The sequence below is a fragment of the Aedes albopictus genome, chromosome 1, assembly GCF_035046485.1.
Source record: "Aedes albopictus strain Foshan chromosome 1, AalbF5, whole genome shotgun sequence".
NCBI lineage: Eukaryota > Metazoa > Arthropoda > Insecta > Diptera > Culicidae > Aedes > Aedes albopictus.
This window is the reverse complement of record NC_085136.1, coordinates 45,658,179-45,682,869: the sequence shown is the minus strand read 5'-3', so window position 1 is coordinate 45,682,869 and position 24,691 is coordinate 45,658,179. Positions and strand designations below refer to the sequence as shown.

General features: G+C 39.8%; 1 protein-coding gene across 3 annotated transcripts in view; it reads right to left on the bottom strand.

The window, feature by feature from the left end:
- The window catches only part of LOC109397890 (glutaredoxin domain-containing cysteine-rich protein CG12206), a 258,145-nt gene that overhangs the window by 37,115 nt on the left and 196,339 nt on the right, over positions 1 to 24,691 (bottom strand). For all 3 annotated transcript variants that reach the window (XM_062844450.1, XM_029854763.2, XM_062844449.1), the window contains exon 3: positions 1,202 to 1,435. In XM_062844450.1, coding sequence (XP_062700434.1) covers positions 1,202 to 1,435 — 234 coding nt within the window. The remainder of the gene's footprint in view (positions 1 to 1,201; positions 1,436 to 24,691) is intronic.

Below are 24,691 nucleotides of genomic sequence, written 5' to 3'. Positions count from 1 at the left end.
TCCAGGAAGCTTGGAAAGCTTCTTCCTAGAAGCTAAAAATATAAAGGAAAGAAATATATGTAGATGGGAAGATAGGAAGATAATATGATAGATAGATAGGAAGATACGAAGATAGGAAGATAGGAAGATAGGAAGATAGGAAGATAGGAATATAGGTAGATAAGAAGATAGGAAGATATGAAAATAGGAGGATAGGAAGACAGGAAGATAGGAAAAAAGGAATGAAAAGGTTAATGTTAAGTAGAGAGATCCGAAGATAATAAAAAGGGAAAACAGAGAAATAAAAAGCAAGGCCTACAATCTAGAAAGTAAGACAGAAAGATAAGATAATAGAAACAAAGTAGGATAGGGTCATACGAATAAAAGCGACAGAAAAACAGTAAGGAAGAAATGTAGGAAGACAGAAATACAGGAACACAGGAGGAAGAGAAAACAGATTAATATGGACAATGGCACCGGACGAGTGTTTATACAGAAAGCCAGAGGTTTCAGAAAGATCTATGGGAGGGATGGCAAAACGGATGAACTCTGAAGCCTTTGAAGCCAACTTATATACTGATACCTGAGGGGATTTTAAGGAAGAAATAGAGGGTATAAGGATGGATTTAAAATGAATTCTGTTCTGAGTGAAATCTGAAGCTCCTCTGAAACCACTTGGAATCTCCTGGAAGCCCCTTAAACCATTTTATCATTTGAATGCCCCGCAATCCGTTTGAAGTCCCCAGAATCTCTTCATATAGGCTTTCAGAAACTCTTGGATACCTTCAAACCGTGGAATTTATTGGATCCTTGGAACATTATATGAACATACTCAAGATGTTCTTGGACATCCAAAATGTCCGAGAGTTTAGAACATAGGGTCTACAGCTGTACCTTCCTGCAGATTTAATGCTCTGAGCTCAACTTTGGTTTGACCTGGATTGCCCCGAGAAAACTAAAGCATCCTACATGACTATGTTACCCTACTTTATATAACAAGAGCAACTGTAGATTGTCAAGAACTTAACTCAGTTACAGTTTGGATGACCTAGATGATTCCAATGATTCCTTAACATTACTCATAGTACTGACCCTCTGACCTCCTGGTATTTCTACAGATATACTAAAGTATCGTGGTAGTTCAAACGACCTGTATTAGGTTGTATCAACAAAATTTTACAGTTATTACGTGAGGTCCACCAGTTGACCCTCAAGAACTCACCCCCACATGCTGCCCGTCGACGAACACCTGCGGCACCTGGATCGCTTCGCTCTGCATTCGGTCCTTGATTTCCTGCTGGTAGTCACTGCTCATGAACACGTCCCGCTCTTCGAACTTGACGAGCAACGTCCGCAGGATCTGCTTCACGTTGGCACACTTGGTGTAGGTCTCGCGCACGATGCCCATGCTGGTCGTGTAGACTACCACCTTGCCGGCGTCTTTTTCCTTGTAGTTCTGGAAATGGGAGAAGAAAGAAAGAAATAAGTTAGTTGGATTGTGATACTAAACATGAACAGAAACAAGAATGTTGTGAATCCGGAGAGATTCCTTCCAGGAATCCGGACAGATTCCTTCCAGGAATCCGAACAGATTCCTTCCAGGAATCCGGACAGATTCCTTCCAGGAATCCGGACAGATTCCTTCCAGGAATCCGGACAGATTCCTTCCAGGAATCCAGACAGATTCCTTCCAGGAATCCGGACAGATTCCTTCCAGGAATCCGGACAGATTCCTTCCAGGAATCCGGACAGATTCCTTCCAGGAATCCGGACAGATTCCTTCCAGGAATCCGGACAGATTCCTTCCAGGAATCCGGACAGATTCCTTCCAGGAATCCGGACAGATTCCTTCCAGGAATCCGGACAGATTCCTTCCAGGAATCCGGACAGATTCCTTCCAGGAATCCGGACAGATTCCTTCCAGGAATCCGGACAGATTCCTTCCAGGAATCCGGACAGATTCCTTCCAGGAATCCGGACAGATTCCTTCCAGGAATCCGGACAGATTCCTTCCAGGAATCCGGACAGATTCCTTCCAGGAATCCGGACAGATTCCTTCCAGGAATCCGGACAGATTCCTTCCAGGAATCCGGACAGATTCCTTCCAGGAATCCGGACAGATTCCTTCCAGGAATCCGGACAGATTCCTTCCAGGAATCCGGACAGATTCCTTCCAGGAATCCGGACAGATTCCTTCCAGGAATCCGGACAGATTCCTTCCAGGAATCCGGACAGATTCCTTCCAGGAATCCGGACAGATTCCTTCCAGGAATCCGGACAGATTCCTTCCAGGAATCCGGACAGATTCCTTCCAGGAATCCGGACAGATTCCTTCCAGGAATCCGGACAGATTCCTTCCAGGAATCCGGACAGATTCCTTCCAGGAATCCGGACAGATTCCTTCCAGGAATCCGGACAGATTCCTTCCAGGAATCCGGACAGATTCCTTCCAGGAATCCGGACAGATTCCTTCCAGGAATCCGGACAGATTCCTTCCAGGAATCCGGACAGATTCCTTCCAGGAATCCGGACAGATTCCTTCCAGGAATCCGGACAGATTCCTTCCAGGAATCCGGACAGATTCCTTCCAGGAATCCGGACAGATTCCTTCCAGGAATCCGGACAGATTCCTTCCAGGAATCCGGACAGATTCCTTCCAGGAATCCGGACAGATTCCTTCCAGGAATCCGGACAGATTCCTTCCAGGAATCCGGACAGATTCCTTCCAGGAATCCGGACAGATTCCTTCCAGGAATCCGGACAGATTCCTTCCAGGAATCCGGACAGATTCCTTCCAGGAATCCGGAAAGATTCCTTCCAGGAATCCGGACAGATTCCTTCCAGGAATCCGGACAGATTCCTTCCAGGAATCCGGACAGATTCCTTCCAGGAATCCGGACAGATTCCTTTCAGGAATCCGGACAGATTCCTCCTTCCAGGAATCCGGACAGATTCCTCCTTCCAGGAATCCGGACAGATTCCTCCTTCCAGGAATCCGGACAGATTCCTTCCAGGAATCTGGGCGGATTCCTTCCAGGAATCTGGGCAGATTCCTTCCAGGAATCTGGGCAGATTCCTTCCAGGAATCTGGGCAGATTCCTTCCAGGAATCTGGGCAGATTCCTTCCAGGAATCTGGGCAGATTCCTTCCAGGAATCTGGGCAGATTCCTTCCAGGAATCTGGGCAGATTCCTTCCAGGAATCTGGGCAGATTCCTTCCAGGAATCTGGGCAGATTCCTTCCAGGAATCTGAGCAGATTCCTTCCAGGAATCTGGGCAGATTCCTTCCAGGAATCTGGGCAGATTCCTTCCAGGAATCTGGGCAGATTCCTTCCAGGAATCCGGACAGATTCCTTCCAGGAATCCGGACAGATTCCTTCCAGGAATCCGGACAGATTCCTTCCAGGAATCCGGAGAGATTCCTTCCAGGAATCCGGAGAGATTCCTTCCAGGAATCCGGAGAGATTCCTTCCAGGAATCCGGAGAGATTCCTTCCAGGAATCCGGAGAGATTCCTTCCAGGAATCCGGAGAGATTCCATCCAGGAATCCGGAGAGATTCCTTCCAGGAATCCGGACAGATTCCTTCCAGGAATCCGAACAGATTCCTTCCAGGAATCCGAACAGATTCCTTCCAGAAATCCGAACAGATTCCTTCCAGGAATCCGGACAGATTTCTTCCAGGAATCCGGACAGATTCCTTCCAGGAATCCGGACAGATTTCTTCCAGGAATCCGGACAGATTCCTTCCAGGAATCCGGACAGATTCCTTACAGGAATCCGGAGAGATTCCTTCCAGGAATCCGGAGAGATTCCTTCCAGGAATCCGGACAGATTCCTTCCAGGAATCCGGACAGATTCCTTCCAGGAATCCAGACAGATTCCTTCCAGGAATCCGGACAGATTCCTTCCAGGAATCCGGACAGATTCCTTCCAGGAATCCGGAGAGATTCCTTCCAGGAATCCGGAGAGATTCCTTCCAGGAATCCGGAGAGATTCCTTCCAGGAATCCGGAGAGATTCCTTCCAGGAATCCGGAGAGATTCCTTCCAGGAATCCGGAGAGATTCCTTCCAGGAATCCGGAGAGATTCCTTCCAGGAATCCGGAGAGATTCCTTCCAGGAATCCGGAGAGATTCCTTCCAGGAATCCGGAGAGATTCCTTCCAGGAATCCGGAGAGATTCCTTCGAGGAATCCGGACAGATTCCTTCGAGGAATCCGGACAGATTCCTTCGAGGAATCCGGACAGATTCCTTCGAGGAATCCGGACAGATTCCTTCGAGGAATCCGGACAGATTCCTTCGAGGAATCCGGACAGATTCCTTCGAGGAATCCGGACAGATTCCTTCGAGGAATCCGGACACATTCCTTCGAGGAATCCGGAAAGATTCCTTCGAGGAATCCGGAGAGATTCCTTCCAGGAATCCGGAGAGATTCCTTCCAGGAATCCGAAGAGATTCCTTCCAGGAATCCGGAGAGCTTCCTTCCAGGAATCCGGAGAGCTTCCTTCCAGGAATCCGGAGAGCTTCCTTCCAGGAATCCGGAGAGATTCCTTCCAGGAATCCGGAGAGATTCCTTCCAGGAATCCGGAGAGATTCCTTCCAGGAATCCGGAGAGATTCCTTCCAGGAATCCGGAGAGATTCCTTCCAGGAATCCGGAGAGATTCCTTCCAGGAATCCGGAAAGATTCCTTCCAGGAATCCGGAGAGATTCCTTCCAGGAATCCGGAGAGATTCCTTCCAGGAATCCGGAGAGATTCCTTCCAGGAATCCGGAGAGATTCCTTCCAGGAATCCGGAGAGATTCCTTCCAGGAATCCGGAGAGATTCCTTCCAGGAATCCGGAGAGATTCCTTCCAGGAATCCGGAGAGATTCCTTCCAGGAATCCGGAGAGATTCCTTCCAGGAATCCGGAGAGATTCCTTCCAGGAATCCGGAGAGATTCCTTCCAGGAATCCGGAGAGATTCCTTCCAGGAATCCGGAGAGATTCCTTCCAGGAATCCGGAGAGATTCCTTCCAGGAATCCGGAGAGATTCCTTCCAGGAATCCGGAGAGATTCCTTCCAGGAATCCGGAGAGATTCCTTCCAGGAATCCGGAGAGATTCCTTCCAGGAATCCGGAGAGATTCCTTCCAGGAATCCGGAGAGATTCCTTCCAGGAATCCGGAGAGATTCCTTCCAGGAATCCGGAGAGATTCCTTCCAGGAATCCGGAGAGATTCCTTCCAGGAATCCGGAGAGAATCCTTCCAGGAATCCGGAGAGAATCCTTCCAGGAATCCGGAGAGATTCCTTCCAGGAATCCGGAGAGATTCCTTCCAGGAATCCGGAGAGATTCCTTCCAGGAATCCGGAGAGATTCCTTCCAGGAATCCGGAGAGATTCCTTCCAGGAATCCGGAGAGATTCCTTCCAGGAATCCGGAGAGATTCCTTCCAGGAATCCGGAGAGATTCCTTCCAGGAATCCGGAGAGATTCCTTCCAGGAATCCGGAGAGATTCCTTCCAGGAATCCGGAGAGATTCCTTCCAGGAATCCGGAGAGATTCCTTCCAGGAATCCGGAGAGATTCCTTCCAGGAATCCGGAGAGATTCCTTCCAGGAATCCGGAGACATTCCTTCCAGGAATCCGGAGAGATTCCTTCCAGGAATCCGGAGAGATTCCTTCCAGGAATCCGGAGAGATTCCTTCCAGGAATCCGGAGAGATTCCTTCCAGGAATCCGGAGAGATTCCTTCCAGGAATCCGGAGAGATTCCTTCCAGGAATCTGGAGAGATTCCTTCCAGGAATCTGGAGAGATTCCTTCCAGGAATCTGGAGAGATTACTTCCAGGAATCCGGAGAGATTCCTTCCAGGAATCCGGAGAGATTCCTTCCAGGAATCCGGAGAGATTCCTTCCAGGAATCCGGAGAGATTCCTTCCAGGAATCCGGAGAGATTCCTTCCAGGAATCCGGAGAGATTTCTTCCAGCAATTCGGAGAGATTCCTTCCAGGAATCCGGAGAGATTCCTTCCAGGAATCCGGAGAGATTCCTTCCAGGAATCCGGAGAGATTCCTTCCAGGAATCCGGAGAGATTCCTTCCAGGAATCCGGAGAGATTTCTTCCAGCAATTCGGAGAGATTCCTTCCAGGAATCCGGACAGATTCCTTCCAGGAATCCGGACAGATTCCTTCCAGGAATCCGGACAGATTCCTTCCAGGAATCCGGACAGATTCTTTCCAGGAATCCGGTCAGAATTCTCCAAAACGTACTTAACAGTACTCAACGAATGTTCTTTAAGGTCAGCAGCACTTGCTATGTTGCACGTCATCCAAACTGTTCTGCAAATCAGAACTTTGAATCTACAGTTATAACCATGGATTTTTCCGTCATTTCAAGCTGATGTTCAGCATCAACAAGCCCAGCCGACATCGCCTGATAAGAAAGCTAGCTCTAAAACTTGATCATCTCTCGCAATTCTTTACCAGCAACCGCAGTCGTCATGTCAGACACGGACAACCCAGTTTCTTCTCCGAGGGCCGATTGCATTCCTCCGTATCACTTCATATTTTGACGGTTATAATTGCGCGTTTATGCGCATGTTAATGACTGATTATGGAACACCGGTGCCGGCGGTGGAAAATGCCGTAAGGAATGGTGACGAAATGGTAATGCTGCATGTGCCAGCTGTAGTAATAACGAAGCGGATTAAAATATGTGTGAACAAGCGTCGCGCTTTGGGCATTGTTCGTCGTCGAAATGCTGGAAGCCGGCAACCGGCTCAATGGCTCAATGCTCCTCAAAAGGGTTAAAGCTCTGCATTCAGACCGAGCCGGCTAAGCTAGGGGTCATGTAGACTGGCTGCGTTGTGCGGGCGGGGCGTTATTGCCTAATTTTAGCTTTTGGTCGTTTTATGCAGAGTTTGTTTCTACGTGCTGATAATGACAATTAACCCTTCGGTCGTAATGGGTGCTTTGCATTTTTGCGTAATTTATTGGGTTATTGTGATGCTTGGAACAAGATGTTTGTTGTTTTTTTAGTAGATGTAAAGGGAGCATAAATCATTACGTGCTATCTTGGAAGTTGTTTGTTTTGTCTTTAATAGGACTGCATTTTTTTTAAATTTGTCATAACTTAAACTTATTTCTCAATGGTCTTTTACTTGTTTCTCAATTTTTGTTCTTGTTTTTGTACAAATTATTGCTTGTTTTTACTATTGTTGGTATTTCAACCATTTTTTGTTCTATTTTTCTTTTTTTTTACTTGTTGACATATTTTCTTTTTTTTTTTGTTATCATTTCCTTCGTTTATTTATATGTCCACTAACTATTATTAGTATTCGATTTTCCATTTCTATTCAAAATGCTATTCGTATCAAAATTTCTATTATAATCTTTGTTCTTTTTTATTTATCTTTTTTTTCTTTTTTTCCCACAACCATCCAGGTCTTAACTTCAATGAAAAGGAAAGGAAACCTATCATCCCCTCGCGCTCCAGCAGACGAAAGCCATTTGCATAACGATTAGTTCAGTTACAGATGACTAGCTGTTTGTGGCAAAAGGAGCGAAATCCAAACCGGCGCCGGTGAAATGTGATTCCACCTTGTTGAGCTTGAGATCGTTCCATTCACTTTTACCTGGTCTCGCAATGATGGCGTGACGAAGCGGTTAGCTTCCAATAATCCAGTTCTAAACGATCCACAAAAAATGGTGCTGACAGTGTGTGTTTTCCTTTTTTTTGCTTCTCAGCAAAAAAAAAAGCGTTAGGCTGTCGATTCCACAAGCAAAGTGGTCACTTTTTTGTTGGTTTGCAAAAAAAAAAAATAAACATGGTCACAACTCGATAGTTTTCCTAGTCTACTGGTCGGAATCAGAAAACGACTCATCCGCACACTTAGAGTGGGTAATTATGGGGGCTAATGTTGCACCACTTGGATGGAGGTACCCCGTCGCGTCGTCAGACCCCAACTACAGGTGGGTGCATCAAGGAAAGCGAAAAAAAAAGAAAAAAAAAACAACAACTTTGGCTTTCTGTTTCATGCATTTCCTGGTGTCGTCGTCGTCGTTGTCGGAGCCTCAAGAGTCGAATCCGTTCCGAGCAGGTAGGTAGGTTGTTACTGCAATGAAGCGCAATTTGCAATAGGGGAAATAACTAGTAGAAACAACTAGTGGAAACGGTGGCTCGATTTTTTTCCTGGGGGCGAAATTTCACTCCAGTTTTTTTTTTGTGCCTACGGGATGTAGGTTTACGCGAAAGTGTGCCTAACAGCGAGTGGTTTGCGTAATTCATCCTCTGGAGTCTTATAATTCACACTATTTGCAAAACGCAAACATACCGTCAATTTTTACCACTAAAAGAGTGGGTTTTTCCGAAGTAGCTGATTCAGAATATAGAAATATGGAAATTGATACAATGATACCGATAGAAAAAGTAATATAGCTTAAAAAGGAATAGAACTAGGACTGATAATAGAGACGAGAATTAGGAATAGGACAAGGACTAGACTAAGACTAGGACTACGAAACGGATAAGGACTAGGACTAGGACTCGAACCAGGACTAGGACCAGAACAATGACTAGGACCACGACTAGGACTACGGATGGAAACTAAGACTAGAACTGGGAATAGGACAAGAACCAGGACTAGGACCAGAACTAGGACTAGGATTAGGATTAGGAATAAGACTAGGACTAGGAATAGGACCAGGAGTAGGACTAGGACTAGGAATAGGACCAGGAATAGGACCAGGAATAGGACTAGGAATAGGACTAGGAATAGGACTAGGAATAGGACTAGGAATAGAACTAGGAATAGGACTAGGAATAGGACTAGGAATAGGACTAGGAATAGGACTAGGAATAGGACTAGGAATAGAACTAGGAATAGGACTTGGAATAGGACTAGGAATAGGACTAGGAATAGTATTAGGAATAGATTGGGATTAGGATTAGGAATTGGACTAAGAATAGGACTAGGAATAGAACTAGGAATAGGACTAGGAATAGGACTAGGAATAGGACTAGGAATAGGACTAGGAATAGGACTAGGAATAGGACTAGGAATAGGACTAGGAATAGGACTAGGAATATGACTAGGAATAGAACTAGGAATAGGACTAGGAATAGGACTAGGAATAGGACTAGGAATAGGACTAGGAATAGGACTAGGAATAGGACTAGGAATAGGACTAGGAATAGGACTAGGAATAGGACTAGGAATAGGACTAGGAATAGGACTAGGAATAGGACTAGGAATAGGACTAGGAATAGGACTAGGAATAGGACTAGGAATAGAACTAGGAATAGGACTTGGAATAGGACTAGGAATAGGACTAGGAATAGTATTAGGAATAGATTGGGATTAGGATTAGGAATTGGACCAAGAATAGGACTAGGAATAGAACTAGGAATAGGACTAGGAATAGGACTAGGAATAGGACTAGGAATAGGACTAGGAATAGGACTAGGAATAGGACTAGAAATAGGACTAGGAATAGGACTAGGAATAGGACTAGGAATAGGACTAGGAATAGGACTAGGAATAGGACTAGGAATAGGACTAGGAATAGGACTAGGAATAGGACTAGGAATAGGACTAGGAATAGGACTAGGAATAGGACTAGGAATAGGACTAGGAATAGGACTAGGAATAGGACTAGGAATAGGACTAGGAATAGGACTAGGAATAGGACTAGGAATAGGACTAGGAATAGGACTAGGAATAGGACTAGGAATAGGACTAGGGATATTACTAGGAATAGGACTGGGAATAGGACTAGGAATAGGACTAGGACTAGGAATAGAACTAGGAATAGAACTAGGAATAGGACTAGGAATATAACTAGGAATATGACTAGGAATAGGACTAGGAATAGGACTAGGAACAGGACTGGGAATAGTACTAGGAATAGGACTAGAAATAGGACTAGGATCTTGAAATAGGACAAGACTAGGACTTGGACTAGGAAAAGGAAAAGACTAGGACTACGACTATGATTAGCACTAGGACTAAGACTAGGACTTGGAATAGAACTAGGACCCGGGATAGGATTAGGACTAGGAACAGGACTTGGACTAAGAATAGAACTAGGAGTAAGACATGGAGTAGAACTAGGAATAGGACTAAAACTAGCACTAGGACTAGGACTAGCATTAGGAAAGTGATAACGACTAGAGCTAGGACTTGGACTAGAAAATGGAAGAAGACTAAGACTACGACTATGACTAGCACTAAGACTAAGAGTGAGACTTGGAATAGAACTGTGACCAGGATTAGAAGCAGGACTAGAACTAAGACTAGGACTAAGACTAAGGCCATGACTTAGAATAGGATAAGGAAAATAGGATAGGAATTAGAAAATAGGATTAAGAAAAACACTAGAATAGAACTAGCACAATAACTTAGACTAGAAATATGAATAGAACTAGGGCTAGGACTAGGACTAAGACTAAGACTAGGCCCAAGAACTTGACTAGAAGTATAAATTAAACTAGGAATAGGGATAGTTATAGCATTTGGAATCAGGGCTAGGACAAGCAATAAGACTCATACAAAGACGAGGACTTGGACTGGGAATTGAAACTGGACTAGGACTAGGAAAATGAAGAGGACTAGGATTAGGACTAAAACAACGAGTATTAAGACTAAACTAGAACTAGGACTAGGACTAGAACTAGGAACAGGACTAGAAAAAGGAATAGGACTAGGGCTAGGACAAGGACAAGTAAGAGGACTATGACAAGGAGTACGACTATGACCAGGGCCTAGATTAAGACTATGACTATGATTAGGACTAAGGCTATGACTAGGAATACCACTAGGACTAGGACAAGAAAAAGAAAGAGGACTATGGTTAGGACTAAGAATAGGAATAGAAATAACAATAGAAACATGAAAGGAATTGGTTTAAAGAGCAATAGTGTGATAAAAAGAAATACAAAATGGGTAATGTCCTTGAAAGGGAAATAATAGAAAAACAACTAATCTAGGAATATTGGAAGAGTAGTGGGTATATAGAGAAAAAGAACAGGAATATAAAAAAGGTACAGAAACTAGAAAAGAAATAAGAATAGAAATATGAATATGAACAAGAATATAAATATGTAAAACAAGAATGCAGAAAAACAGAAATCAGAATTGGAATGGAAATTATTGAAATATAAAGTTTAATAATAACTGGAATTAGATTAATCATTGAACAAAGGAAATACAAATAGAAGCAAGAATAGGAACACAAACAGGGATAATAATTGGAATATGAATAAATACGTACAGAAACACAAATAGGAGTACAGAGGATAGACCAAATGATCGAGACATAAACAAATTTCACTTTTCAAAAAATGGTCAACTTACTGTAACTTTTTAGAAAGTGCATTAAATTGTTTCAATTTTTTACTAAAAGTTGGTCAATTTGTTGTCTACCAATGATCAGAGTTTGGGAAAAAATCAGGCTTTTCTGCATGAAGATAGAAATATTCTAGAAAAAGGTATAATTTTCGATAGCCAACTTTGGACTGTTAAGTTAAGTCAAACGTTTTTCAAAGCTCATTATGTAAGTCATAAACGCTCAAAACTCCATTGCATTTTGTTCATGGAATCCGGAGATATAACAGTTCAATGTTGAATGCAGAATGATCCGATCTTTTCATAAATTGGACCATTGATGGAAAAGAAGTTGGCTTTTTTTGAAAAATTTGAGAACATTTAATGCACTTTTTGAAAAAAATACAGTTAGTTGACCATTTTTCGAGAAGCGAAAATTTGACCTGTCCCAATCATTTTTTTTTCTATTCCCTGTACAAGCTCATACAAGAGCAAAATTTCATTTGAATTGATAAAGATCTACTTGAAGGCTTGTTCAAGACCCATTTCTTTGGAAATTTCACTATTTTTTTTCAGGAATTTCTCCCACCATTGCATCAATATATTCCTCCCTTTCGACATTCTTTTCGAAATTTTTGTGTCAATTTATTTGTCATTTCATGAATTTCCAATCGGAATCGCTGCAGCAATTTGCAATGATGAAATTACAGAAGAAATTGCCGAAACCACTTATAAAATGCTGAAAAAAATCATGAGCATTTCAAATAAAAAAATAAAACTGCCTCAGAAATTCTATTGTCAATTTGTGTTTTTTTAGGAAATTATTTTGGAAACTTCAAGACAAATTGCCATTAGAATTCCAGAGGAGTAATCGAATGAGTTTTCAAGTAATTTTGAGGAAAATTTACCGAGTTTTCAAATAATTTTCCATTTTTTTTAAAGAAATTGCTCAAGAAGTTTATAAGGAGTTTGCCTACTACATTCACAAAGAAACAGCGGAAGAAATTTAAATAAAGTCAGGGAGATTTAAAAAGAAAATCATAATCGTGCTCCTAATAGCAATGTTGAAACATTCACGATGTAATTGTATTGAGAATTCTCATAAGAATTAAAAAACGAATTCACTAAAGCATTATCTTATAAACTTACAAAAGAAACGAATTGCCTGAGAAATTTCCAAATAGATTGCCAAATTTAAAGGATTTGCGAAAGGAATTCGAAAAAGAATGCTAAATTGTCTAAATAATTTTTAAATAAATTTCAAGAATTTCCAAAAAATCTTTGAGTCATTCGGTTGTGAATTTCTCTGACATTTTTTTTTAGGAATTTCTTCCACAATTGCTTCAGTATACTCGAGCATTCTTTTATAGCTTTTAAGAAAATGTTTGTGTCAATTCTTGAATTTCCAATCGGAATCGCTGCAGGAATTTACAATGATGAAATTACAGAAGGAATTGCCGATTTCTAGAAGACGGAGCGAAGAAATTCGTAAAGAAATTTCCGAAGAAACTGCATAAGAAATTGCAAAAGGAACTTCAAATAATATTGTCCAAGAAATTCTTTCGACAATGTGCAAAAAAGCAGAGGTGAGCCAGCCGAAGGCTGAAAGTCTCTCTAATAATGATAAAAAATGTGTTAAGCAGTTTCTCCGGCAACTCCTTTGAATACTTCCAAATTACCAAAATGAATTCTCAAAGAAATTATGAAAGCCTTTGCAAAGAAATTACCGAAGGTATACAAAAAAATATAACACCATAGAAGTTATCGGAGGAATTTCCAAGAAATTTCGGAGAAAATTGTCGAATGTTCAAATAATTTTAAAAAGGAATTGCCCGAAGCTTCTGCAGAGCAAGCAAATCAATTGTAGACGTATGTTTTTAAATAAATTCTCAATGGAAGCACATGAAGCAATCTTTTTTGTTTGGAAAGAAATTCTCAAACAGACTGCTGACAGAATTTCCAGAGGAATTACCACTGAAATTTTATGTTTAACTGGTGAAGAAGTTTACCATGTTTACTGTGCTTACCATTATTCATTAAATCTCTGACCTGCAGCAGGAAGAGCAGACTCTCCTTTATCTGATAACGGGATAAGTTCGCATAAATACATTGAAATACACCTAGAAGAAACGGAAGAAGCTGAGGCGTGCAATGGTTGTTCCGCCGTTTTTACATGTTGGTCAAGAAATGTAGATAAAATCACTGCCAAATATTTTAAAAATAAAAAATGAAAATTTAAAACGCATAAGTAAAAAAAGAAACAAGTTTTTTCTTTGGAACGTTTTCAACAAGTTCATGATTCTTGTTGATAGTAAACAAAACAGGACATTTCTTATGATTTTGTTTTTAATTGTACCCATATAACAGTGTTGCCAAGAGCATTTTCATATTGAATTATCTGATTTTTTGAAGAATTTCTGCAAGATAAAGCCTGTATCCGCAATAATCGGGACACAGAAATACAGCTGTAACTCTGCAATAGATACATTAAAATTACTCAAATTTGACCTAACAACATCTTAAGACGTGTTCTTTTCACTTACAAAATTTCATGTGAATCGGTGCAGTACTTTTTGTTGTAGCAATGAAAGAGTCGAATGTGCGCCATTGAATTTTGTACAGCCCCTAGTTTTGCTTGTCAGTACTGTAACTTTTGAATTTGGCCAAGGAAATGGCTGAAATTTTGAACACAAACATCTCAATTTACATTTGTTGCATAGGCAAAATTTCAAAAAAAAAAACGATGTACTATCAACTATTTTATAGTCGAAACATGTATTGGGACTGAACGTGATTTTAGCCCCTCAGACAGTAATTAGTCAGCACCCTTTATTGTTTCGATTGTACCATGGAAAGTACTATACCAATTATCATCAAATTTTGCAGGCATAATATATACATAATCAACCACTTTCCGTGAAAATTTCATGAAAATTGGCAAAGAAATTCAAAAGTTATGGATATGCTAACATCGCACATGACAAATGCGAAAAAATTTCACTAACACTCACGCCTATCAACACCAGTATCGTTCAAACCAATTGATCAAAGTTGATGAAATTTTGCAAGAAGGTGTCCCTGAAAGTATCATAACTGCTGACTGAATTTCATAGTTATGATCACAGAACTTTAAACTGTAGCGTAATAGAACCATCTATTATGTGAATGAAAATTGGTCATGATTGTACAAAATGCTTAAAACCACGTCTATTTGTTTTTCATCCACAGTTAAAAGTAATGCATCGGTTTTTATGAAATTTTGCACAAAAAAGTTCTCAGTCAAATTTTTGGCCAATTTTACAGATTCATTACAGAGTTATAGCCGTGCTTCTGTGTCCCGATCATTGCGGATACAGGCTTTAAAGTTTTGAAAGCAGTTGGAATAGTTGGAAAAGTTATGTTGACTATCTGTTGTACTTCAACTGATGAACTTAAACATGACCCAGATTTTTTTTTGATTGTCAGTGTCTCGATGCATAAAACAAGCAGTCCTTCAATTAAATCGCGAAAAACAATACAGTTTTGATTATTTTTACCACCCATGTTTCGCATTCCGTTTATCAACAAATTGAACTTCTTTTTCCCAACAACAGCGGCAAAGTCCAACAAAAGTTGGACCACCTATCGCGTTGTCATGGTGGATCGCGAAAAAATGTTCAAGTTGTTTTCGTTTCTCAAACTGATCGACCAATTCGCCAAAACATATCAATACCTATTGAAGGCTTTTGAGAGTTGTGCGATATTTTTATTCATTAGCGGCATCAAGTGAAACGCTGTGCAGAAAGAAAATATACAGGGTTGTGAATTGTGAAACTGGTGCGCACTTGAGGTGGTCTAGGTGATACACGATAAGTACCAATAAAGGCCCTATATAGCAAAAGCAGTAAACGCACAGGTATTCAGCAAGACCATGCTGAGGGTGACGAGTATGTTTCTTGTATGTTCCAGGAAATTCTCGTCATGAATATTTGCTTGACTTCTTTGAACATAGAGTATCTTCGTGGCAGAAGAAGCTCTCACTAACTGTGACAGTTCTCATAAAATACTACGCTGAGAAGCAAGGTTTGTCCTAGTGGGAACGTTACACCAATAAGAAGAAGATGGATATTGAAACAAAAAGATTAGCTATGGCTTCAAACGGTTAGGAATAGTATTATGAAGACGTGTTTTTGTAAGATCGTGAGGACTCATTTTAAACTTTTTGACAGAAGCAGGGTTGCCAACTGAAATACTTCATTCGTTGACGCTTTAAAACATCACCAATTTGGTGATGTATTCAGAGCTCCATTAGATCGTTCCATCACTTTTCGAATACATGTAAATTATTCAAAGAGAAAGTAGGTATCATTCCGATAATGACCAAACAAGCCCCTCAATAACGATTCCATGTAGGTACCTCCTGAAGTGGCGTAATTGCTGCAACGCAACCCGGGAGCCTAGTCTCTCAATCAAAACCGAAGTGGCTTCATCTCCAGATTCTGCTCCAGACGAACAACAAACAACTCTGATCCATTCCCACTCTGCACAATCCGCGATCAGTGTTGATTATCGATGAATCCGATCTCGTCGTGACTACCGAATGGAAATGGGTTAAATATTTACCGAGTTGACTGAGCTGACTGAGCTCGCTGCGGATCATGGTGTATCCATCCATCGAAGTCGGCCTTGAGGACGAACGAAAACAAACATCTTCGATGAAGCCGCGTTCAGCGAGCGTTGTCAGTAAGAAAAGAGGCAGGGAATCGACGAGAGAGATACAGTGTCGGACAAAATAATAAGACCACCAGCCATTTTTCATACAAAATGGCTAAGTTTGACGATCTGATGCTCGGTTTCTAGTGAACCGATTTGGCTGAAATTTTGACAGCCGCCATGGAGTTACATGAATTTTGATTTGTATTTAATTGATTGAGTTCTGTTTACTACATCAAAAGTTACAGATATACGAAACGACAAAATAATAGGACCACTTTCAGATTACCATCACCAAAGGATATTTAAGAGTATCTGATACTTGATGATTAATGAACAAGTACTAAAATTAAGGATGTCATTTAAACTTGGGGACATTTTTATGGAATTGGCAACAAATAACCATCATAAAAATCTGGTGTTAGAATTTTGTCGCACCGTATATCTGTAACTTTGGAAGTAGTGGACAGAACTCAATCAATTTAATACAAATCAAAATTCCCGTAATTCGAAGTCGGCTGTCAAAATTTCAGCCAAATCGGTTTACTAGAAACCGAGTACCATATCGTCAAACTTGGCCATTTTGTATGAAATAGGACCGCTGGTCTTATTGTTTTGTCCGACACTGTATATTGTGGCAACTTTATCATGTACATTAAGAGGACGCGGTGGATAATGAAGTGAAATTATGAAGTTTTGTTTAAAGATCATCACTTTAAATCAAATTATATTTTCTGAAGTGTTGTAACGACTTTTGATGAGTTGATAAATCGACTAATCGTTTAGCCAGTAATCTGTCACTATTCAACTATTTTGTTGACAACGTGAACAATAATAACAATAAAAGTAATTGAATATTTTGTGCCATCTTCAGGTGTCAATCCTTCTCTTCTGCTATTAGAGGAGAAGTCCCAACCTATACAGAGTGATTCATGCAACTTTTATTCGCAATCATTTTTTTTTAATTTTCACTATAATAAAACACATGCCGATGCCAAAGATGACGAACCATTCTTATTATTTCGATTATTAGAAAAAAAAAACACTTTTAAGCGTGTATTTTCACTATAGCTACTCCTGTTTAATAAGGAGAGTGGGAAAGCAAGAAGAAAAATCTGGATACGCCCTGATACGCCAATGCTCATATGTACTCATGGATTTTTTCAAACATTTCAGAAGAAATTCCTCCAAAAATATTGTCAGATTTTTTCCAGTAGTTTTTCTTGGGAATTTCTCAAAAAATTCTTCTGAAAATTTCTCCAGGAGTTCCTCCATACGTTTCCTCGAAAGGTGCGCCAGTCAACACACGATCGCATATGATGTTATATAGGATGCAAAAGTGGAGGCGATATACGCACACTTTACACGCGGTTAAATGGGAGCATGAACGTATATGGCCTCCACTTTAACATCCTATTCAACTTCATATAAGACTTTGTGTTTTCTGGGACAATTTCAGGAGATGTTTTTCTTACTAAGATTTGAAGATTGTTTCAGAAATTTCTCTGAGGTTTTTCTTTAGAAATTTAGATTTTTTTCCAGAAACTGCCAGAATTTCTCCAAAGGTTCCTTGAGGTATTGCTACATTTTATCAAGGATTTTCTAGGGCATTTATATGGAAATTATTCTAGAAATTCTTCGGTTGTAGAAGAACCTTACTTCAGGGATTTTTCAGATTTTTTGCCTTTGTCGTACACCAAGGTGTACCGAAAGGCTATATGTTCACTCCAAAAATGAAAATTTGATAGAGCCTCCGGAGGGGTCAAGTCTTATATACCAATCGACTCAGCTCGACGAATTGAGGTGATGTCTGTGTGTGTGTATGTGTGTGTACAAAAAAACTCACATCACTTTTTGGCAGTAAACCTCAACCGATTTTATTGACCGACGGTTCATTCGACGCGGAATCTGGTCCCATTGTTTCCTATTGAAAATGGTTCAGATCGGTCCAGCCGTTCCGGAGTTATGGCCATTTAGGTGTTCCGGACCGGTACCCCAGGAAGGGGCCAGATATGAAAACGCTACAAACCCATCCATGCGGCACATCAAACTACGGCATTTTCGATAACTTGATGAATGGTAAGCAGAAAAATAGTCTCAGACCATATCTGAACCGGTAGTGTCCCGGAACCGGTTCCGGGTGTTCCGCCGGAAGTGACCAAACATAAAAGTGAACAAAACCCATGCATGCGACATATCAAACCGCGGCTTTTTCGATAACGTGGTGAACAGTGAGCAGGAAAACATTCTCAGACCATATCGGAACCGGTAGTGTTCCGGAACCGGTTGCAAATGTCCCGCCGGAAGTGGCCAAGTATTAAAGTTAACCAAACCCATGCATGCGACATATCAAATAGTGGCTTTTTTGATATCCTGATGAACAGTAAGCAAGATACTATTCTCAGACCATATCTGAACCGGTTGTGTCCCGGAACCGGTTCCGGGTGTCCCGTCGGAAGTGGCCAAATATAAAATTGAAATAAAACCATGCATGTGACATATCAAACAACAGCTTTTTCGATAACCTGATGAACAGTAAGCAGGAAAGCATTCTCAGACCATATCGGAACCGGTTCCAGATGTTCCGCTGGAGGTGGCAAAGTATAAAAGTTAATTAAACCCATGCAATGGACATATCAAACCGTGGCTTTTTTGATATCCTGATGAACAGTAAGCAGGAAAATATTTTCAGAACATATCTGAATCGGTTGTGATCCAGAACCGGTTCCGGGTGTCCCGCCGGAAATGGCCAAATATAAAAGGGAACCAAACCCATGCAAGCGACACATCAAATCGCGGATTTTAAAGCATCTTGATTTGACAAAAAAAAAGTTTCCGGCCATATTGGGGACAACCGGTAGTGTTCCGCAACCGATTACGGTTGCCCCATCGGAAGTGGACAAATGTAAAGGAGAACCAAACCCATATATTCGACACATTTAATGACTTATCCTCTTGATATTGATCAGCTCCCAATGTTAGTGAAGGTACTCAAGCAGTCAACTGAGAAATCTGATATTATTCAGCTCTGCTGAACACAACGTCGGAGTATGTGCCATCAATAAGTTTTAAGTCAATTCAACGATGACTTTGATAAAATGCTTACTTTTCTTAAAAAATATCAGGATTCAGGAACACTTTGACTTACGTCGACGGAAGGATCGTGAGAACATATACGATGAGAAAGGCACTATCACCTCTAGGTGGATTAATTTGGGTTTTTTTCCAAAGATTCTCTCATTAATTCCTGCAGAAATTAATCCACAATCTATTTCATATCGTTCTTCAAGGAATTATTCAGGATTTCTTTTATTTGGAGAATTGATTTGATTTCGTTTTATTTTGTTTTATTTGGAGAAGGTTCTCTAGTGCTTCTAGGTATTATTTCAAAGATTTTTTTTTTTAATTTCTTCGGTGGTTCTCTAAAGAATTCCTCCAGGAAAACCCCTTCAGAAATTTACAAAAAAAAAGCTGAGAATTTCATTAGATCTATTTTCAGCAGGCCTTCCAAGGGTTCCCTCAGAAATTGATAGAAGGATTTCTTCCAAAACTCCTCAGGAGCAGGACCTTTGTCGGAGATTTTTGCAGACATTTTTAGGAGAGTTTCCTTCAGAAATGTCTTTTCGGATTTTTTTTTTCGGAAAGCCCACCAGAAATTTCTCAGGTATTTTTTCTTTGGTATTACATGCAGAGTTCCTCCAGAAGTCTCTATTGATTTCTTCCAGAGAAGTAAGCAGGTAATTATAGGTGTTTGTTCGTTTATTCAGGTATTCTCATAGGAATTTTCCATTTCTGCATTCTTGGTGGAATAGATAAAAACAACAACTTCAGAAATTACTTCGGGAATTTTCGTCCAGGAATTCTTCCAAAAAAATCCAAGAATTTCTTTCCGGAGTTTGCAAAGGTATCTCCAGAAGTTTTTAATGGAACTATTGACACAATCCTCCTTCGATTCCTTAGAATTTGCTTCGTAGATTCCCTAGAGAACTTTTTAAAATTTTTGTGCAATTTCTGAAAGAGTTTCTTAAAAATCTCAGGGGAATATCTTAACAAATTCTGCAAGGATCTCTAAAGATATGCCAGGAGATATTTCTGATGGAACCGTAAGACCAATTTTAAAAAAAGCAGTTCGTGTGGGAATTTTTGGCGGTATTATTTAGGAACTTTTTCATACAATTCTTGGAGAAACCTTCGGAAGAAATTCCTAAGCAATCCCTGTAGGATATGTCAAGACATTTGTAGTAGAAATTCTAAAAAAAAAAAAAATCAAGAAATCCCTTTTTGAACTTCATGAAGAAATTTCTAAAATTTCGAAGTGATCTGTAGAGATTAAAACATCTTAGGAATTTCTTCAGAAGGAATCCCAGCAGCAGCTTCTGCAAGAAACCATTGAGGAATTTCTGATGAATTTTGCAGTAGAATCCCTGTAGAATAGCCGAAGGAATCCCAGTGAAATCTTTGAAGGAATCCTAGGAGGCATTTCTCAGGAACTTCCTGGAGAAATACCCGGAGATATTTCTGGTGAAACTCTTGATGGAATTCCTACAAAAAAATTAAGGGATCTATCGGAAAATTCCTGGAGGATTTTTCGAAAGTAATTCAGGAGAAATCTGTGGACAAATTTCTGAAAAAAAACGCGTAGGAGTATCTTGGGGAAACGCATAGATAAGCGACCGCAAATATCCCTAGAAAGAACTCTTAAGATATGTCTTAAGGATTTTCTGTAGAAACTCCTAGGAAGCAATTTTTTTTGAATAAATTTCTTACAGACTTCATGGAGAAAATAATGGGGTTTTCCTTAGAGGAAATTCCGGATAAATTTCTGGGGTAATACATGGAGGAATATTAGGAGGAATTCCTGCCGGATTTTCTGGGTGAATTCCAGAAGAAATTTGAACAAATTCATATGCGAATTTTCTATGAAGTCACCAGAGCAATTCTTGAACAAATCTTTGGTGGACTGAAGAAATACCTGAATGAGTTTCTGGAGGAATATCTGGAAAATTGTCTAAAGCATTGGCTTCCCAAACTTTCAGGTGCGCGACCCCCTTTTGCCAGGAGACGTACTTTTCACGACCCACCATAGAAATTCCCTCATTTGTTGTCTGTTACAGTAACATATTCTATCACGCCGAGGACCTGGGATCGAATCCCCCTCCCGACAAACTCGCAAAATGTGAGTTCTTCCTACGGAAGGGAAGTAAAGCCTGGGTCCCGAGATGAACTAGCCTAGGGCTAAAAATCTCCCCTGGGGAGTCGCGATCAACAGTTTGAGAAACCATGGTCTAAGGAAACCACTGGAATAATTTATCGAAGAACCTTTGAGGAAATTTGTGAAGAAATCCCTGTGGAAAAATCTGGAGGAATATCTGGACAAATTCCCTGGTGAATTTTTCAAACGAATCCCCTAAAAATCATCAAGTGATTCCCTGCGGAGTTTCAGAACGAACTCATAGAAATCTACCTGAAAGGTTCTTGGTGAAATTTTCGAAATAAAAACATGAGGGAATATCCGGAGAAAGCCCTGGAAGAATGTATAAAAAAAACTGCCACAGGAGTTTCTGAAACAAAATCTTGATAGATTTTATGACCAAATTCCAGGAGTAATTTCTGAAAAAAAAATTCATGGTTTATTTTTTGAAAGAAATCCATAAAAAAATTCCATTGAGTCCGTGAACATATTTGTGGTGGATTTAAGAAAAAAATTTTTTGGAGGAATCTCCAGGGAATTTTCTAAAAGAATCCCTGGAATAATTTCTGAAGGAAACTTTGTAAGAACTTCTGAAGGCGGCAGTGGAAGATTTTCTAAAGAAATCGTCTGGAAGAACCTTTGATTGCTGAAAGCATTTATGAAGAAATTTGTGGATGATTTCCTCAAAGAATTTTCGTACGGATACCTGAAAAAATGGAAGATTTTTTAAGGAAACCCACGGATGCTTCGAATGAGTGTAATCAGTTCCGGACCTTTTAATCCCGCCCTAATTGCTTATCCTTTGACAGATACGCGTATTTCGACTACCACTTGTAATCTTCCTCAGTGTCAGTTATCCACTCGATAACGATAACTGACACTGAGGAAGATAACAAGTGGTAGTCGAAATACGCGTATCTGTCAAAGGATAAGCAATTAGGGCGGGATTAGAAGGTACGGAACTGATTACACTCATTCGAAGAGGGTATTCTGCTTAGAGGGTTCGAAAAGTCGGTACAATACCACGGATGGTGTTCTAGAGAAAATTCCGAAGCGTTCCATGGAAGATGTTCTAGTGAACTTTAAAGAAATCCGTAGAAGATTTTCCGGAAGGAATTCACAGAGTATCATGGAGCAATATCGATAGCAATCCAGGGAAGATTTTATAAATTTTTGATGTAATTTCTGAAAAAGTTTCCAAAGGAAGTTGTTTATTTTTTAAGGAATCAATGGAAGTATTCTGAAGATTTATCCTACCTAGAGGATTTTGGGATGAATTTCTGAAAATACACATGAGTAACTAAAAAAATCTTTGGTTAAAATATTCGGATGAATCTCTGATAGATTTTTTGAAAGAGCTCGTAGAAGATTTTCAAGGAGTGAAATTTCTGGAATTTGAATATATTAATGAATAAATCCCAAGACGAATTTATGAAAGAATACCCGAAATATTTATTTTATTTGTACATAGGGATATCTTAAGGAATCTTAAGGAAACACCTAAGCGATTGTTTATAATCAGTAGGGCGGAAACAATTCCTTATTTCGCTGCAGTGTTCGGTGCGGTTTCTCACATGTACGGAATCATATAAATAATTTTAAAAAACGTTGTTTGTTCTTCTTACATTGCGAGGGCGCTCAAATAGGAAATCAAACAACAGTTTTATTTGATCTCAAGAGCTGGTTACTTAGTGAGTAACTTCCCGGGTAGAGGTGAATAACAAATCAATAACTAAAGAATAACATATTTTGTCATCATGTCTAAATTTGCAATTCTTTAGTTTTTTATGAATACCTCAGGATGACACATAAATGACAAAACATGCTATCTATTCTATTCTATTCTATTCCAGTGCTTGCACAGCCAGTATTGAAAAGCATCCTGGACACATAAATGACAAAACATGCTATCATTGTAAAACTTGTAATTGGCGAGTTATTATTGAATATTAACAACAAATATTACTATCATATCATATCAAAACAATAACATAATTTACCATCATATTAAAATTTGTTATTATTTTGACATTATTTTTGTTATTATTATAAAATCAGTTATTGTGCCATAGAAATTTATTCATTATTTTTGTTATTTTAACTCTTATTTCATACAAACTAATGGTAAAATTTGCCCTTCATTTGCCATTTCGCTCTACCCGGGTTGGAATAACCACCACTGGTGGTAGTTTCAAATACTATTCATTTTTTGGTTGAAAATGCATGTTGTGGTTCGTTATATCTTCAACTTAGTTAATTTAATAATATGGAACGAGCTCACCAATTCATATCCATCCGATTGATTATATTCTCCTAATCGACGAGGACAATAGTGGCATTTTGCCGTCGACCGTCATCGTTTACCAAGTGTTAGTCAGATGTGGATCAAATGTATACTTCTTCTTCTTCTTGGTGACGTCCTGGGACAAAGCCTACCTCACAGCTTAGTGTTCTATGCGCATTTTCACAGTTATTAGCTGAGAGCTTCCTCTGCAAATGGTTATTTTGCACGTGTATATCGTTTAACTGACACGAAGACACTTTTTGTTCAAGAAAGTCAAGTAAATATCCTTTACGAAACATTCCTGGACCGACCGAGAATCGAACCCGTCACCCTCAGCATGGTCATACATGCCTTTACAGCTGCGGCTAAGTTGAGCTTGAGCTTGATTGACCGCCCGTGGATGCTACCCCCGTTCCAGTATCGCCAGACTAGCTACAGGGCAGTTTTTTTTTATTATCGTACAAATTGGGCCGAAGGGTCTCAGATTTTCATGAAACTTTTTCCACAGGCCGGGGTCATGGATATATGAACAAAAAAAATTGAGGAAAATTCAGGGTTGCCTATTTTCCCGGAAAACTCAGGTGGATTTTTTTTGTTTTCCCCTGACACTACTTACTTTGAAAAATCATAACTCAAGAACGAAGCATCGCAGAAACAAAGTTTTTTTTTCAGAAAATGCACTTTTTTTCGTTTTTGTGTTATGGCCAATTTGGTTGAAAAATGTCCAAATGTGCCATAAAAGCCTTTTCTTTGAAAAATCATAACTCAAGAACGAAGCATTGTAGATACAAAGTTTTCTAATGAAAATGAAATCAAATTTTCTCAGAAATCGAAAAAAAATTTGAATTGGAAAAAGTTTTCCACAAAATTTTCTACAGTTGAGAAAATTCGTAAAGAAAAGCCGGAAAAACTATGCCCGATTTCGTGGAAAATTTTCGAAAAAATATTTTTGGGAATGTAATTTTATAAGCTTTGATCGCTGAAAATTTTGGAATGTACTTTATTCTCGTTACTGAGTTATGGTCAATTATGTGAAAATGACCATGTAAGCCTAAATTATATGGTAATTTTTCACAAAAATTTGCCATAACTCAGGAACGAAAATTAAGTGCATTCCAAAAATTTCAGCGATCAAAGCTTATGAAATTACCTTCTCAAAAATATTTTTTCGAAAATTTTCCACGAGTTCGGGCATAGTTTTTCCGGCTTTTCTTTACGAATTTTCTCAGCTGTGGTAAATTTTGTGGAAAA